The sequence below is a fragment of the Xyrauchen texanus genome, chromosome 12 (genome assembly GCF_025860055.1).
Source record: "Xyrauchen texanus isolate HMW12.3.18 chromosome 12, RBS_HiC_50CHRs, whole genome shotgun sequence".
Classification (NCBI taxonomy): domain Eukaryota; kingdom Metazoa; phylum Chordata; class Actinopteri; order Cypriniformes; family Catostomidae; genus Xyrauchen; species Xyrauchen texanus.
The window spans coordinates 46,775,407-46,794,317 of NC_068287.1; the positions used below are offsets into that span (position 1 = coordinate 46,775,407).

The window sequence follows — 18,911 nt, forward strand, 5'->3', positions numbered from 1 at the left end:
TATTACAGGTTCTTCAAGACGTTCGTTACAATAAAACGTCAAAATGAATTAAACCACAATTTAAAAACGGCACCTGTTTTGTAGAATAACCTTTATCTTTGCACACACACACACACACACACACACACACACACACACACACACACACACACACACACACACACACACACACACACACACACACGCACGTATTTAGTATGTTTTGGATGCAACTACCAAAGAATCTGATTTTTTTTATAATCAGCCCGTCATATTTTTGGGCCCATGCGGTTCGATTTTTATGGACTCTTTTGTTCCTGTGCTGCAAAACCAGGGATGTGTTTGCTAAACTCCATGTCTGTTTTATAAGTGCACAAGTGAAAGATTAAAAGTGCTTTAAAACCCAAAACCGTTTGGAACAGGTCCATGGGGGGCACGTCGGGGCGGGGGCCCCAGAGGCATAGAATAGAAGAGGCGAAAGAAAGAGCTCCTGGGGGCCACGAGGTGGCCTGTGCAATGACTTCATCTCTCATTTGCATAAATCTCAGCCTAGCGCGCTGATTGGGCCGCAGAAACCGAAGCCGCTCGTGCTATTCATCCCTTTCAATCTCACCCCCGATCGCTCGTCCGGGACCGATTGTGTGCGCGTGCGTGCGCCGACCGCCGTTTCATTCTCTCTGCCAGAGACGCGGTAGACGTTGAATCAGCTCCAACGAGTCTGGCTCCCGGTTAAAGCTTGTCTACTGGCTTTTATCTCACACGTTGTCGGCTTTCGTCGATTCACAGTTCCGACAGGACCAACAAACGGTGGTACCGACTGGGCGTTGCTGGAGAAAAGCGCTTAAGATTCGGTAAGATTCGCTGGCTCGAGCACCCGTATTCGGTAAAAGCGTTTCTCGCGTGAAACTCTCAGACATATGATAAGTTCAAGAGTGTGTTTTAGAAGAGTGTTTGGCTGCTGAATGCGTTTCTAATGTAAATATATTTAGATTGAGTTCTTGTTCTCGCTTGTCATTGTAATAAATGAGATCATCAGGCGAGAATGCCACCGCAGCGATCAGGTTTCACACCGGTTTGATTTATAAAATGAAATCTATCACAGTCGATTGAATTGTGTGTCACCGGCATGATTGCCGTTCTTTAATCCCGTGTCCCCTTGTTCATCCTTTCTTTGAGTTTTAATGGTGGTTGGGCGGTGACGGTGTAATTCACTCACACTGATCGACTTTAATCACGGACAGCCGTTCAGAAAACACATTACAATGATTTATAACACGGGTTTCTATGCGAAATGCTTTTTGTGGAGTAGATTTATTTTACAGCTGTGAAACTTCCCGCTTTTCTCTTCTGTCGGGTTCTTTTGTTCTGAGCCTCCTCCACCCGCCCGGTCCATATAATATATTCACATTTTCGGTAAAACAATTAAATGATAGCCTATTAAACTGGTCGTTCTGTATAGGCGTAATCACTAATATATAAGACCTACACGCTTTATAAATAGCCTTTATTAAATTTAAGAATCGATGGTGAGTAAAAATGTGCCAGACAAATATCAGAATGTCACATTAAACCACAATATACAAATATAATACATTAAAATAACAGTTGAACGCTCCACATATCTCCTTTATAACCTGTCATTGTAAAACGCGTTAATAGTCAATGAAGACGTGTGTGTGTGTGTGTGTGTGTGTGTGTGTGTGTGTGTGTGTGTGTGTGTGTGTCCTAAACCGGATTCTAGTGTTGTCATGGCAGCATCGTTCCAGTAGTCGGGACCGATACCAGTGAATTTCACGGTTATCGATACCTCAACAAAAACATGCTAATATGATGCTATTGAACAAATAAGTTTAGTTATTTTTAATAATTATTTTCCAGAACATGTTTTAAAGATTAATTTAATCATCAGAACGGAGATTCATCTAATCAATTAATACTTAAAGCTTTTAATAAGTGATTTTTTTTTATGTCATTGTATTTTTTTTACCAAACCTTCATCAACTGCTGTCTTGTGATAAATTGATTAATTATTATTATTATTATTAGTACTACAGAGAATATTACATTTTACTATACAGTTGTATTATTAATATATTTTTATTTTAAATTTTTTATATGATTTCTTCAATTTCAAGCGTCTAGCTTTTATTTTGACTCATGCTCTTATTATGACGGGTGTTTTTCGCCATAAGCTTCACTTTTCCAGATAAAGTTCACAACACTTAAGTCACGTCTGAAATCTCTTTACACTGTCCTGAGAGTCTGACACATGACATGTAGGACACAGATTTGGAGCGTCTGTATTTTAGATTACTGGTGTTTGTGTATGTGGTCATTTTGAAATGTTGTTTTAAAGTTTATTACTGTGAAGCATGTTTTAAATGTTAATTAAATAAAGTTGAGATTAAAGCACAAATGCTGTGATTTAATTATATAAATATATAGTGTACATGTGCTGTGTGGTTCACGGTGGATTAGTGCTCTGCTCTGTCATCTCGTACAACGTGAATGATTCTCAATATGTATGAGTGGTCATATTTATTCATTTAAAGTACGCAGCTCATCCACAGTAAGATTGCAGCCTTCAGCGGTTTAATAAATCACATTAGGACATTTGGATTAATTGTCCATTTCAGTGTTAAGTAACAGGTCATACATTCAAAATGAGCATTTTAAAGCTGCCGTGCGTCAGTCATATTGCGTGCTGGTACCGGATAGAGTCGGTGTTCAGTACTACAGAAATAGTGGTATCGTTACATCTTTTTTTATTTTAGTACCGACATGGTTGCTAAGTACCTGTACTTTTGCAACACTGCAGGATTGTATCCGGCTTATATCAGAATTGTCTGACAAAACATAAGAGATATTAATAGCTCAGTTCATATAAAATATATAAGCTTCAAAATCTGCTTTTTACATCATCACCTTCAAAAAATGAGCTTGAGCATTTGTGTGAAGCTGATGTCAATGTACCGGTATATTGGTGCTAGTCGATCGCTGCAGACGGAATATCGCGAACAAACGACGCCACCTGCCAAACAAATGCCTGCTGGGGAAGTTTATCTGTCCACATCTTGAAAAAACCCAAATTGGGCTGATTGCTAGGGAGGGTAGAGTCACATGGGGTAACCTCCTCGTGGTGGTGATCAGTGGTTCTCTCAATGGGGCGTGTGGTGAGTTGTGTGTGGATCATGGAGAGTAGCATGAGTCTCCACATGCTGTGAGTCTCCGCGGTGTCATGCAGCTGAGACTTGTGCTCCACCACCCAGATTGAGGCGAGTAACCACGCCACCACAAGAACCTACTAAATAGTGGGAATTGGGCGTTCCAAATTGGGAGAAAAAGGGATTAAAAAAAGAAAATGTAGGCGGCGGGCGGTCAAGCCGCGCTGCTGTGCTGATGACGTGTTTTCCTTCACACATAATGTGGACACCCGAAGTATACTTTGACCTTTAAGGCCCAGGTATACATATTGTTTGCGAGTTCTGGATCATCTCGTCCACATTGCCTTTGTGAGTATTGTATCAGACAAATATTAGAAAAGTCTGACAAAATATATAAAGATATGAATTTGCTCTGTTCTTATAATGTATTCATAGATTCAAAATCTGCTTTTTACATCATCAGCTTCATAAAATGTGCTTAAGTGTTCATGTGAAGCTCATGTCAATGTACCGGTATATTTATCATGTATCACGTCAGACTGAATACAGCGATACAGTGAATATAGTGAACAAACAAAGCCTCACATCCTGCCAAAATACAGACCACAATTAACAACCAGCAGTTCAATATCATTCAATGCTCTGCTGTGAATTATTGATGCTTCTCCACAGTTAGCGACCAAGGGCGATAAATCTGACCGGGTTTCTAGAAATGTGCTTGAGTTTGGAGATGATCCAGAGTGACTTCTCCTCTCAGAGTCGGTGGGGGTCTTGCTTTCAGAAGCATTGTATTATTTTGAAACGTTGGTATAGCCAATGAAAATCAACAGGGTGGTTTCTTGGCTTTGCTCACTGCCTAAATTTGAGAACATCTTATTAAGTCAAAAAGATGCGTGTCTGCAAGAATTTGGTTTGGGTTCCCCTGCTGTTAAATCTTTGCTTTGTAATGCAGTTCATCCCATGGTCTTGCTTAATAGTCCCTTTTTCTCTTCTTGGCGAACAATAGGTTTAAAACGGATGCCTCAGCCCCCTGCGGTCAGCATCTCGCAGCTCCAGTGCTGTTTCTGCTGGGTTACTGTGTCAAATTATAGTAAGAATTAACAAGGTTTTCTAACGATACAGTCGGCGGTGTACATAAATTCATAATATGCGAGTCACTGGTAAAGGTCAAAGCGAACCAATCATTTCAGATTCATTTTTGTGCATTCATTGTCATTGTTCTGCCACGTTATGATTGTGATACAATGCCGTGGCTGTCTAACTCAGGCCTGGGATTAAGCTCCTGGAGAGAGTCATTGTCAGTAATTACAAATGTGTCATGGCATGATGGGTAATGGTCACTGTATGAGGAATGGGGGTGGGACACGGTCATCTCGGCAGTGCTCCGAATGGCAACTCTGGTTGTTGGTCTATTTTCTCAGAACATACTATTCAGCCAACGACATCAGAACGGTCACAACAACTCGTTTATGATTATCCAAACTGACATATGAAAGTATGCCTACACCGTTGTAGTGAACGCACAATGTCCCAAGACGCAGCTACTGCTGTGGTTTCCCGTTTCATGTGTTGTTTCTTTGATATTTCTGCGATATGTTCTGAAGAGATTCCTCCTCTTGTAAAGATCGCACCCTTGGGGCGGATCAGTTGTCACTGTGGACAGTTAGCTCTATTTGGACGGATATTATGTTGCAGCTGGGGTAATTTCAAGGATTCGTATCATTCTGAATTCTTTTTTGGGAGTGTTTTGTGGTTACGGTTCAGCTTTCTGTAAACACGTCTGCCGTGAAGTTGTAGCACTCTTGCTGTGTCAGAAGCGTCATTGTAAGGGTTTGGGTAGCTCCTGACAGACAGGCCTGTCTTCTTGATCCATTTTGGTTCATTATCTTTTGTTGCAGTCAGTCCAAGCAGATGCCAGATGAATGGAGTCTTTGAGAGTAAACCACAGATTGCATTGGGTGCTGTTGTTTACTGATGCTGTATTGACCTGCTGTAGCGGCTGTAGTTCACATAGCACTTTCATTTCTGATGCCCTGTTGAAGTGCACATTGCAGTCTCTGAAATTTAATATTCTGTTTTCTTCAAATTTGCCTATGCAAAACTCGCCACAACTATGAATGTGTGTTTTGCTTGGTTGCTAGGTGGTTTCTTACTGACCCACACCCCAAGTCTCAATGATGTTTTGGTGTCTAGAGTGCTTGGGTACCTGATTCAACACTCAAAAAAAGTATTTTAAGATTGACATATTCATGGCAAAATTGCATTAAAATCATTAGAATAATCTTTAAAAAATATACCTAAATATTTTAAGAGTTAAACATTACAAAATTACATTTTATGGAATTTTGTTATGAAACTGAAATCCATGAATCTTAAAAATAAACTTAACTCAAGAGTTCACATCACTAAACTAATTATTAGCAATAATGATGATGATGATGCATCTCTCTTTAATGTCACAATTGTTTCTTCTAGACAGAAATTTAATTAAATCGAGAGAATTTAGAGTTTTGCTCAAGTCTTCTATAAGAGATCTCAACAATCAATGCGTGTTTACATGCACACCAATACGCTGATTACTCCCAAAAGTCAGCTTATTTAAAAAAAGCAAGAAAACTGGTTACACGAGAATTGAAATAATTGCTTTAGATGGCAATCGACATGCGCTCAACACGTGCGCACATTGGATAATTTGGTGAGAACACCGGTAGAGGTGTTTACAAGCCACGGCAAATCGGAGTAATGGGCAAAAATCTACCCGTGGCAACCGGTTTATTCTTATGCTTTTTATGACCTTACACCCAGGGCTGGACTGGTAATATAGCCTACCGGGAATTTCCCTGGTGGGCAGATGCACTTTGGGGCCGATCAGGAGTGGACTGGCCATCGGGAGAACCGAGCGGGCCGGTGGGTCGGCCGCAAAACATGCCGAATGTGCCGCGATAAGCTAAAACGAGCCGGTGTGTTATGCAGAAAAGGACAGTGAACACCCCCCGCTCAACTTTTGGGCCAGTTGCTATGTAAAATCCCGGTCCGATTTCTCTTCCCAGTTCAGCCATGCTTACACTGGTGTTTTTTGCGTTTGCATGATTACAAGCATGTAAATGTGTTCATTGTCTCAAACTGTATTAAGACATTTGCCAAGATGTCAAAGTCTGCAAGCAAAAGTCAGAGATAGCAGTATGAAACATTTATCATCAAATGATCTGCGTTAATCTAACCTCATTTTAAGTTTTAAAATGTGGTTAGATTAGAGGACGGGTCAAAGCTGTTCGCAAGCAGCCAATGAAGACCAGAGGTGGGTTTTTCTTTGTTACCAAATTACGTAGGTTAGTACAGGAAGTAAGTCTGGAATTACTAACGACTCGATTCAGGAGTTCAGAATTGGTTCTTTCGTTTGGGAAAACTCATCAAATAACTGCTCCTTCTTAGTTCATACTTGAATGAAACGACTGAGAACTACATTGTGCAAGGGAAAAGAAAAAACTGAGCAATAAAACTAATTCCCCAGGGGTCATTATTAAGTAGTCTTTATCTAAAGCAGCTTATACAGTGTATTCCAGCTTGAGCAACCAGGAGTTGCATGTTTTGGCGCAGAGCTATGATCATTGTAGGGAAATCACTTCTACTGTATGAGTTTGAACCTACCTTTGAATTACCAGCCTAGACCAACTAATGTACCAATAACATCCATATATAAAATCAACAGCTTCATGTCAATTCAATCTTCTCTAGCAGGCATGTTATAAAGTTTTTTGTTGAGTCAGAACAGAGTGGACCCACGAGGGATCAGAGTCCATCTGGAAGGTGCTGGTCAGCTGCGAGCAGAGGGATAATCCTCTTATAGGTAGTCATTTCCTGTAGAGAGTGTGTTTGTGTGTGTCACTACCCCTGCTTGCTGAAGGGCATGTTCATTGTCTGATGCAGATGTCATTTGTGGCCATGCTGTCACAAACACACACTATAAGAAGTCATTGATCGAGCCCCAACAGCTGCTTTTTTATCAGCTCTTATGTAATTTGGCTCACAGTAGATCATAGGAAGAGGCAACTCCTCAAATTACAAATTAGCTAAAAGGTCCCTTTGCCCCAAATGCTCCACCTTCAACTCGGCTTAGCCGCCAAAATGGAGTGACTGGGGCCCACATGCTCCACTGCTCCACACCCCCATTGAGTGACCTCTGCACTTTCTCTCTGTGATCAATATCCCTCAAGTCTCTTCTAATCTCATCTCCTCTCACTCCTGCCAAGCGGCGTGGCATGGCATGGGATGGTGGCTGATACAGATCTGTTTGCATCCCGTTCTGTGGGTGTCCGTCAGAGAATCGCACAGGATTAGCATCATGCTTTGTACCAAGTTAACAAGCTCTGTCATGTGTTAATCTTCTTGTCCCCAAGGGACTGGATTGTATACCACTGGTTGCAATGTTTCCCGCAGCTGTATACTGGGTGGACAGCGGTGATGGTGCCAGCTCCTTCAGTTGGGCTTGCGGTCCATGGCCTTCAACCCTGTCTACACCAGACGTAACCAATGTTGCATTGTGTTGTGTCACAACGTTTTGAGGCTGTTTTAGTACATTCAACCAAATGTATTAAAAGATTACATACACAAACAATCAGCAGTAAGCTGTAGCGCTTCAGAAAAGGTGTATGCAGTTCAGAAATATAACAGGGTGTCCATTAACTATCAGCATGGCCTGACGTAACAGTCGCTTAGCATGATTAATTACAATGGTACAGTTTTTGTGTATAGGTAGTGCAACAGTGCCCACCCATTTTTTCAGCCATTTTTGTTCCAGAAGTATTATTCCCATTAATGTTTTCCATAGGGATTTCATTCAAATCTTTATTAAAGAGTTCTAAGCCATGAACCAAACCAGCTCTGCAGTGAATCACAACATTACAAACAAAAAAGTATTTTAAAAATTAGACAAAAAGACAAAAGGTACAAGACTGTGTACTACTTTAATGAGTGAATGAACTACAATATCATGAAGCATTGCGAATGACGTAATTGAATAAAAAAACGATAGAGGAATATGCAACTACTAATTTAAAGTTTGTTGATAAGTATAGAATCTGTGCATTTTAAATGTATTGCAAATTATAAATTTATATACAAATATACAAGTTGTTTGAGACTGTAGAGAGAGCAAAGCAGTGCGTATGGGCAGCTCTTTTGGTGGACTTTGTTTGACGCAATTCTCTGATTGGTGGATTTTCCCCTTCAGCATCAAGAATAGTGCAGTTCTTCATCAGGAATTCTGCTATTAAACACAATAAAAAAAATAAAAAAGTTGAAATAACATGGACTTATGGCTTCAACGGAAGCATATACCAAAGTTCACCTATGGAGAAAATGAATGTGAATTTCACTTCCAGAACCACACTGTTGCGCTCTTTTAAGCCAAGAGGTTAGTATGTGGCGTTTCGACCTTCTATTGGCCAAACATCTTCTCGTTATTGGAATTCATAAGTTGAATGTTAAAGAACTTGCACTTCTGGTCTCCCTCGTTCAGATGCGTTTGAATGGAACTTAATTTCTATCAGGAAGACTCGCAGACTTGAGTGAAACTGAAGATGACATTTATTTGATGACTATAAAACAGAAATTTAATGTCTCTTTTTGGCGTAAGCCCCATCTGGGGGTCCGAAGAAGTACTCGGAACTGTCATATCCTGCCGGAGATAGGAGGCAGGGGCGAGGAGCCTACCCCTGTGCAGGACGGGACTCAACAGGTGATGCTGGGGTGGAGGAGGTTGCTGTGTTAGCACACTGAAACAGCAATGTGATAGTCTGTGAGCAGAATTATAAAGTAACTGCTTACATGTGATTGGCTAGGAATTACCTAGCTAATGGTGCGACGATGTACAGCTGCTAGTCTTCCCGCTAGAACTACGCTGCCCTTACATGGAGCGCAGAGTGTAGTTTGACCACAGCTTAACTGTTTTTAACACAACTTCATCTATGGTACTTATGCTGAAAAAGAAGAACGTAGTAGTGGACGTAAGCATAAACCTTTTAAATACAGAAGTGCAGGTCACGCCACCTCTGTATTTATATATAATGAACAGAAAAATAACAGCAAGTATCATCTTCAAATGCAAATCATGTGCCAACAGTTTGTCCAATGTATCTTTTCCGCAATGCTGGAAAAACAACGAGATGGACATCTTGTTTCAACAGCCAAGATGTCCATCTTGTGCATGTGTACATGGACCAAATATTAAATAGTGTGACGGAACGCAAGAACGAATCCTTTTTGAATGCCTTACTGTTACTGTGTAACTCACTTAAACGGTCGTATCACAGACAGTTGATGAATCTGGAGCAGCTCATGCCCAAGAAAGCTGATGTAAATCTCCTTGACAGTATAGGGATTACCCCTTCATCACCTGGATGCTGTCCAGGTATCTTCCACAAAAGCTGTTGGTTCCTCAGACAGGAAAAATATTTTCCCCACTTTTCACTCACTGCTAGCGTACACAACCTCAGACCAGTATTGGTAATGCTTCGTCCAAAATCTGAAAAGGCTGCCTTTGAAGAAAGGCATCAAGGCCACTATCCTATCAGGTTTCTGAAGGTTTTCAAATATTTTTGTAACCTATAACCATCCATTTATGGATAAATTGGGATCAAGACCATACTCCAGTCTAGACTCAAGTACCCCAAGTCTAGCAGCAATAACACAATGTTTTCATCTCTACCCTGAGGGTAATAATCTTTTAACCTGATGTCACTACCTGGCAAAGTACCCAACATCCCCTTCCTCTCCTCGCCCTGCTTGCGTCCTCCATTGATTGTTCTGTAAAATGGGCTGAGCTGTGTTCACAACTGTTTGTTTTCATTCTGTTGGGCTGAGCGGCTTCCCGATCTTTGGCCAAGGGTGTTTTGGGAATGCGCTGGCCATGATCGCAATCTTGACAGCGGAGGAAGTAAAGCGGCTTTTGTCCGCTCGGACAGCGGCGGTCCTGTCATGTGCCTCCATGTGTAGTCGTCCTCTTTTCACTCCTCTGCAAGAGACGCTACCCCAACAATCCCTCCTTTGGTGAATTGTTTCTCTGCAATTTTCCTCGGGCTGGCTGACTTCATCTCAGCGCGTGTGTCCTGTATAATGGACTCAGTCAGGGGGCTTTCTAAGTCATGTGATCAGCGAATAGAGAGAGGACCAGTCACTTCACACAGATGCGTCTTGGAAGCCGTCCGCTCTTGAGAGCGATTATGTAAGTTTGTTTGTGTTATGGACACTTACAGCCAAAGGGGCATTCATTCACTCATGAAAAGCAGTTCTGTGACGCAGGCCTCAGTCATACCTTCAATCAGTGTTTTGGATTCTCTGGGGTAGAGAAGGCTGGCATTATCTCAGGAGGAGTAGATAATGTACATCCATTTATCTTGTTCATTTCAGTATAATAGACTATACTGTAAACAGCTCTGACAGTCAAAGTATTTTTACTGATTTCTTTAGCCTACATTTTTGTCATCTTGTTATGACTAATTCATCACAGACAGAAATGGGACTTTTACAGTTTTAACAGTTATATAGTCTAAACATATAATTAGTGGTGATGCCAAGACAAGTATCCATATTACTGTTGCTCACACTGAAGATGCGTTCACACCGCCAGCTACTTTGTCGCTGCATGTCGCCAGTTGCTGGCGGATAGGTCACTAGTGTTGTGTATGGAGAGTCTAAACAGCACTGTTTCTTTACAATTACTATTATTATTAAAATATTAGGATCACGTGAGCTCTACCATATTCTCTCGTATTGGCTGTCGAAAGTCGCTCTTCATTTGCATAAAGTGAAAAGTTTTTGTCGCGTCAATGGACATGCCCACATCCGGTCGCCGTCGCTAATGTTGCCGGAATTCGCCAGCTCACATTGAAAATGAATGAGATGAGGTTGTTTTGTCGCTGCGTGACGCTGGCAGTGTGAACGCAGCTTTAAGTTTAGGGGTTGTTCTAAGTATTAAACTTCAACATGTAACTTTTCCCATACTGTTTGTGCTACAGACATGAATCGGACATGTTTGTGCACTCAGAATAATTATTTTCCCTTTCCAAGACGAGGTTCACTAAGCACCTATCCAGAACACCCTAGCAACGTGCTAAAACCACTCAGAACACCTTAGGAACTGCATATAGTTGCCCTGTGCGACCACCTACAAAGGCGGCAAGTTCTGTAATGCTGGCATTTACAGTACTTCATAAAAAACTACAAATCTATGTTAACAATACTTTAATTTAGTGTAGGTTGGATAAAAAATGGTGAAAGAATATTCTCATAGCTCCAATGGCTGGGTTTCAGTCCATTTATTTTTAAGCACATTTTGGGATATTGCATAAAAATCCTGGATTGAAACACTGGGATGCGAATAAAAACTTGCATAAAAAAAGTATACACTATAAATGTGCAAAGACAAAAAGTCACGTGACTTGAAATGTAATTCTTTACATTTAATAAAATAACCACTGTGGCTTCAACTTCCATTTTAATTTCTGTTTTGTGACAATTTCCCCAGAAGTGATGATTTTATCCTCCTAACTCAATGGGATGGAAAGGATGCTTTCATTGCAAAATGGTTCCAATTTTGTGCATGCATTAAATTCGTAAATTGGATGGAAACATAGCTAATGTGATTAATAGGCTGTGTTTTGTAAAAGGACAAAAACAAAGCCTCTTTAATAACTGTCATATAATGAGATCATAGCCATCAATTTAAATGGCAATTATCATGTAAATAAGATTTAGATTCACTACTAATGTACCATGTAAATCAATTTTACATTTGTAGTCGGTTGCTCACTGCTGTGGTTTGTAATGGATTTTATTAGCATGTGGGATATGGGATTACTCTTCCCTACCGGGCGAACTCTACAGCTCTTTATTCCGAGGGTTCAGAGGGTGTCTGACGAATTACATAGCTGTTTTGTACTCAAACTCCTTGACCTTTTACCCTACAGAGCAGCACAGCAGCGTGTTTCTCACTCAACCAGCAAACCAAAAGGCCGCTTTTTCCCCCACCCTGACAAGGAGCCTCGGTGTCCCTGTTTGTGGTGGTTCTATCTGAATAGATCCAGTGTTCCCTTGTTTTAGACTGAGCAACGGGGGTGAAGGGGCACTTCTGCAACCTCCGGAGGGCACAAGTATAAAGGAGGTGTATGGGGGGTTTAGATGCATAAAGATGCTGTATTATCTCAGTCCAGAGGCTGGAGCTGACCGCCAGGACAGACACAACAGAGTATTGGCTGGACAGACTTGATAAATGCTAATCTGTGACAAATGACTGCTGATTAGTCTGTCCGAAGCTGTGAAACAGCCCTCAAGCCAAAGGCCCCACCGCAAACAACGTAGTCCACAGTGCATGCAAATGGGTTAGGCGATGCAATCTCTACAGCATCCAAATCTTTGCTTCCTCCCAGCACAATCCTTCTATTGATGGCAATTTAAGAGATAAAAAAAAATTGGCCCTGTCTCTTATAGTGAGATATTTACACTGGCCATTAGTGCTAGCTGATTTTGCAGTGCTTCTTTTTTTCAGTTATTAGACATGTCGTTTTGGCCCCAAGTGGCTGATGCTAAGATGGCATTAGCCTGTTAGCGCCTGCTGTGCCGTAGTGGTTAGGCGATTGTGAGAAGCAAGCTTTGCACACGGGGGACTTTTTGAGACTCAATTCAGCACTTATAAATGCATTTATGCATGCACCCATTCACAGGACTGTGTTGCGCTTGCCCTAAGCTAAAGAGGCCAAAGTGCATTTTGCCATAACAAAGCGATGATGGCCTGATTAGCATGGGGACAATCTGCAGTGTTGAGGTGGGACAATACTACACTCTGAAGCGCCATCGCTGGAGACCTGCCAAAAGTAATACATTTAATGTATGCTGTGTGTCTACGTATGCCATGCTTGTTTACATTGTACAGGTATGTGGGTCTTTGAGGGAAGAGCGCTTCTCACCGAGCTGCGGTTAAGAGCAGAGTCATCCCTTCAGGAGCATTAGGCTTCTGTGCCAGGATTGGTTACAATAATTGGATGAGGCGTTAAGCGTGCAGGTGTGCAGGCTTGTCCCTGAGAGTGACGGAGGGCTAGTAAGAGGGTTTGTGTGTAAGAGGGTTTGTAGGTACGATGGTTCTTACATTTTTAAGGTTACTAAGCCACCATTCATATTAAAATGTTAGTTTTAATTCAAGTAAAATACTCTATATGCAGGGAAATATTGTGGTTTATTAGCACTTCTCATATTTGTGCATATAAATGAAATAGCTTAAATATCACTTCCTTGTTCATTCAGTTAAAACAGTGTGGTAAACATGCCTTAATTATTTGTATCTAGATGTTTTAATGTATTTATATGCATGAAACATTTTAAATATACTTGGCAATGAAAACATTTAGCCGTTTCAGAGCAATGCTATATCGCCTAGCCCTATTGCTCACCGTCTCCTCAGTCACCTCCAAATTGTAGTATTCTATTTTCAAATTGTTTTCATGAACAAGCTTGCCGACATCAGCCACTCTGTAAAGGTTAACAAAGGTCAAAGAGGTCAGATTCTCCCCCACCCCAGCATTAGATTGACAACATAGACTTCTGGCCCCAGGGGTCCCTGTTGTTTACATGCAGAGGAAGCAGTCTATATCAGTCAGAAGGATTGTTAAGGTCGTAAGGTTATGTGACGGTGAGTGGCTGTTTTACCCTCTAATCTCTTCAGCTCTACACCACCTGACGTTCTCACGGGCAGTTGCTCATCTATCATCCCAAACAGGATCAATGGCAAAAGATAAAAACAGCAGACACAACAAAGCCTGTATTTATAAGCAATAATAAAATAGAAAGGGCTGATCAAGAGGATGATTTTCAGAACAGCCCCAAAGCTTTCAGGCAATGTAGCATGTGCTTCTTTCTGTCCATAGGACTACAGTCTTTCATGACTTCATTTATAAGTGGTGGTGGTGTAGTGTGCTAAAGCACATAACTGGTAATCAGAAGGTTGCTGGTTTGATCCCCACAGCCACCACCATTGTGTCCTTGAGTAAGGCACTTACTCCAGGTTGCTCCGGGGGGATTGTCCCTGTAATAAGTGCACTGTAAGTCACTTTGAATAAAAGCATCTGCCAAATGCATAAATGGAAATGTAAGTAACTAATTCATTATTTACTCTAAATGCAATTGTTCAAGCACATACTTCTGTGACAGATGTGGAAAAACTAGCAATTTTGATAATCGACTAGTTGGACTAGTCCACTACTCATTGTTAAAGATCATAATGATAAAATTAGGCTCTGTTTTATTCACATGACCACGATCAGATACGTTTCAGAGAAATATTCTGACAATTTTTACTGCAACTATTTATTTAAGCAGTGTCCGACAGAATCAGCAGAAGACATTAATCTCCCCAGAGCACCTCACAAATACAGGAATATTACTCGAGTAGTTAATGTCCAACAGTGATCATCTTGAACTGTATTGTTGAAGCAGCGCTTTGCTGTAACAACAGTGCATAAAACGGCTAAAGCTAAATCGTTAAAGAGATTAAACTTCTTGCAGTTGGTTTTAACTTGCTGACTGTAATTCACTGTTAAGCACAGCAAGCTATCATCATGCAAAAATGCTGTCCAAGATGTGGTCTCCCAATTAATTTGAGAATTGTGTCTCCGATTAAATCCACCACCACTAAAAATATTAATGTTAGTAGTCGATCCCACTTATCGACTATATTGTTGATAGATGACTATTCGATTAGTCGACCATCCTGGTTCATCTCTGACTACTACACTTACTTGTTGTGAGTGCGTTTAACATGTAGCATAAAATGTTATGTTTTGTGAGTTCAATTTCCATGTAAGATTTTGGAGAGAGCATTTTACAATATATCCAGTAGAAACAAATACTATAGTCTATTTGCCATGTGAAGAGTTAATTTGCAAGTTATTGCGATACTCAAGTTCACCATTTCCAAGGATGGCATTAGGTGCTTTGCCAAGTTAAACATCATTATTTATATGGCTCATACTGTACAACCATGTGGCTTATTAAGGAGAGGTGCTATAACTTTTCTAAATTATCTGACTTACAATTTCCACCAGGCGGATGATAAAACGGTATAAAAAGTCCCATGGACTTACATTGATGGAGCCTAGAATATCATTAAGACCTAAGTTTACTTTTATTCATTTAGCAAACGCTTTTATCCAAAGAGATCCAAAAAGTTACTCAGCGAAAACAATTCATGCTAAGTGCTGTAATGCTAAGGTTCGAATAGCTCAGATAGACTTGGGGGTGGGCTCTTTTTACTTGTGCCTGTAAGCAACATCCTAGAACATCCTAGCCACCACATAGCAAAGCCTTAACAAACATTCAAGACACCCTAACATTATAGTGGCTAGTTTTGCCAGAGCAAGCACCACAAAGATGTGGTTTGCACTGCTATATGGATGAATGGATTTCATTTATTTCTTGTTGACAAACTGAGACCTATCTGTCTGGCAGGGCATATGGAATGGGTTCGTTCCCGCTGGCCTTCGCTCTCTTCTCTCCCCCCCCACTCCTCTTTCTACTTCTCTCTCTGTCTCTGTCCCCTCCCCCAGTTTCTCTCATTGGGGATAATCAGCTGCCTGGACCATCTGTGTTGAGGGCTAACTGAGATCATCTTGTAATGGGCAGAATGAGTGGGAAAGGGGTGGAGGGATGAATGTAGAACTCAGAAAGTAACATGGAGTCTATGCAGCTCTGAAGATAATGCGAAAGAGGTGTCCAGTGACACTGAGGTCCTTTGGCATCTGACAGTAGAGGGATATGGGTGAGGGATAAAGAAGGAGCTGAGGGCGTGTGCATTTATGAGTGAGCAATTTAGACTTAGCTGAACTTTGTTATTTTCCCATGCTCCCTTAAACCAAACCCCATCCTCTTTTTGGCCTCTCTTTCTGGATGAACTTTGTTATGGAGGCGCTGCTCTTAAATCAAGCAAACAACATCTGCTACAGCAAGGCATTGTGGGTAATGCATCTGGCATTGCTGCTTTGCAAGTAGTTAGCAATTAGAAATTTCCCCAAAGGATTTTATAGCAAAACTCAGCAGATTTTTTTCTATGAAATGGCACCAAAATAATCTTCTGATGGAAATCTTGCCAAGCTTAAAACTGTATTTGAAATGTCAGCTTGTATCAGCCAACACTCCTAATAGCGGTCAACATCTTGTTTGGTTATAATTCACACAGTTTCAATGGATCCAAAAGCTCTGAATCAGCTGTTGCTTTCCCTTGGCACAATACACTCTGTTCTTTATTCTTTATCTCTTGGGTTGGTTCTCTTAAGCAGTTTCTCCAAGCACTTGCATACTAAGCAAACCTGATTCTTTATCTCATTGTTCAGTTGGGTCTTTCTGCGAGTGAGAGGGGGTACTCTCTTGTTCTCATGTTCAGACTTGTTTATTGTCTGAAGTCACAGATCAGTCTACAACTATTTTGTTGCTCTGTTTTCAGGTCAGTTGTAGCTGTCTGATAGCAGAAGACTCTGACTAGTGGACTGAGTCCTGGGTTCCTGATTCCTCTTCTACTGAGACGGCCTACCAGGACTAGGAAAAGATGAAACCGGATGGTGTTGACACAACAACAATGGAGCCAATGGAGGCATTAAACGCAGGTCCTGTGATGGAGGTGGTGGCGCCAGTGGGTGAAGCTCAAGACCAGTGTTTGCCCGGCATACAAACAGAAGGTGAACCACAGCCAACAGAGGCACATTTAGCAACCAACAAGACTGAAAAGGACAAGTCTGCAGACCCCAAAGCAAAGACAAAGGCTCCTGTCAAAACAAAGGCCCCCACTGCTGGAACCAAGGTGTCCTCAACCAGCTCCCGTCCCAGCACTGGCCAAAGCCGCTTGACAAATGGAATGCAGAAGCCACAAACTAATGGTGTCATCAAAAAGACCACCACTGGAGGCCTGGAGAAGAGCTCCTCAACCACTGCTGCCCCTAAAAAAACTAGTAGTACTGCACCCACAACCAAGACCCCTACCAAGGTGGCTGAGAAAAAGGCAGTGGGGATGGCAAGACCTCCGAGTGCTTCAACTAATGGAGTTAAGACAACAGGGACAGCGCAACCAATCAAGAAAGTCCCTGCTGCACCAGCTAATGATCTTAAATCCAAACCAAAAGCTATAGGTCAGTCAAAAGAATTGTATCATCATCTTGATTTCACAATGTACCCTTTTACCCATTTTGCCTTCAAGAAAGCATTTCTGGTACAGCTTATTTTGAATTAACTCTGTATTTTCATGTATGTACCTTTTCAAACACTATTCCCATCATCCCTCACTCTAACTCCAGCTCCAAGACCCGCCTCGGCATCCACCACCAAGCCCAGCACCACTGGTTCTCCCAAACCTGTCTCCAAGACAACCAGGTAGGCATCTCATTTCATCTCCACCCCCAAGTAGGGGTTGCTAATTAGAATTCAACAATGTGGGCCGTCCTCATTCACATTCATGGCTCAGCACTCAGCTTAAAGAATTAGGCATCGATTTTGAGTCCAAATAGGAATGAGTTCCATTTGCCGGGAAATAATTTGTCGCAGTCCTTAAATTCTCAATTTCAAGGAATAAAAAGGAAAAAGCATATAGCAAAGATCCAAAGGAGCAAGTCTCCACAAGTAGGCCAACAGTCTAGCATGCCCTGCAGAGGTTTTACACAGTGAGTTTTTATGCCAAAACTATGCAGCTTTCCAGAGGACAGAGCACAGAAATGTTAGGATAGCATTTTTAGGTCATTGTTTTGGGGTCATCTTACCGGGATGTGAGTGCTGTGACTGCAGCATTTATGGAGTACACCCCTCGTCTTCTGTTGATTAGACAAACTGATAATTCCTCCCCCAACTCATGCAATTGGTTTAATGTTGTTGTGTCATGCTGAATGAGTCGCTCAAAAGAGTATTTATTATAGCATCAGAGACACAGTGTTTACAGTTTTCACTGTAACCCACAAATGGCTTATTTAATGGTGTCTTTGCATACTACGATGGGATAGGAGAAAGTATTTAAACACTTCAGCTTTTACTACTTTCTCTATCTCTCTTAAACGATATATGCTGTGCTTTCTTTTGAGTGAAATAAGGAGGACAAAAAAGAGGTCAGAGTGGGTCTGTTTTAGCTCTCTGCCAGAGGATATTCTGGTTCTCGTTCCAAGCCGCAACCGTGATTCAGTGCAGCTTTAGGGCTGAGCTGTTCATTGTTTCTGTTATTCAGATCTATAGTAAAAGAGCCCATGACTATGACCCATAGCATCTCTGCTCCCCCATCACATGGCTAGTCAGGAAGTTTATTTCACAATTAATTGTGTTTAGTGTATGAATGCTGCTGTACCACAGACAAAGTCATGCACTAAAAAAGGATTTACAACAAAGAGAGACACTGTTGGCAGTGCAGTATATTAGGCTAATCTTTCTGGGACAGCAACCTTGGGTGTTTGTTTTGTATCTCTGCTTCATTATGACTTCAGGCTCCAACACCAAACAGCAGCAACATGGCTGCATGTCCGTGTGCTGTCTAATTAGTAAAGGAGTTTTGTTTTCCTCATTATTGGACCCTGTGGGCATCTTTGATCTGACAAATGTAATGTTACCAGAGGCCAAGAAAGACAGCTGTTGGGCTCGGTTTAGCACTGAGATAGGATATGATCTAATATGATGTAGAAACCAAATTGCCTAGCAGCAAAACAACTTTAAGGAGAAATGCCTTAATATTAAACTTCATATTCCAGCAATACAAAT

The 18,911-nt window shown here is 41.3% G+C and overlaps 1 protein-coding gene across 1 annotated transcript in view; it reads left to right on the top strand.

Moving 5' to 3' along the window:
• Nucleotides 1-614: 614 nt before the first annotated feature.
• The window catches only part of LOC127652410 (nascent polypeptide-associated complex subunit alpha, muscle-specific form-like), a 29,745-nt gene continuing 11,448 nt past the window's right edge, over nt 615-18,911 (top strand). Inside the window, exons 1-3 of the mRNA XM_052138533.1 lie at nt 615-830; nt 16,630-17,308; nt 17,474-17,549. Of these exons, the coding sequence (XP_051994493.1) occupies nt 16,732-17,308; nt 17,474-17,549 (653 nt within the window). The 5' untranslated portion in view covers nt 615-830; nt 16,630-16,731. The remainder of the gene's footprint in view (nt 831-16,629; nt 17,309-17,473; nt 17,550-18,911) is intronic.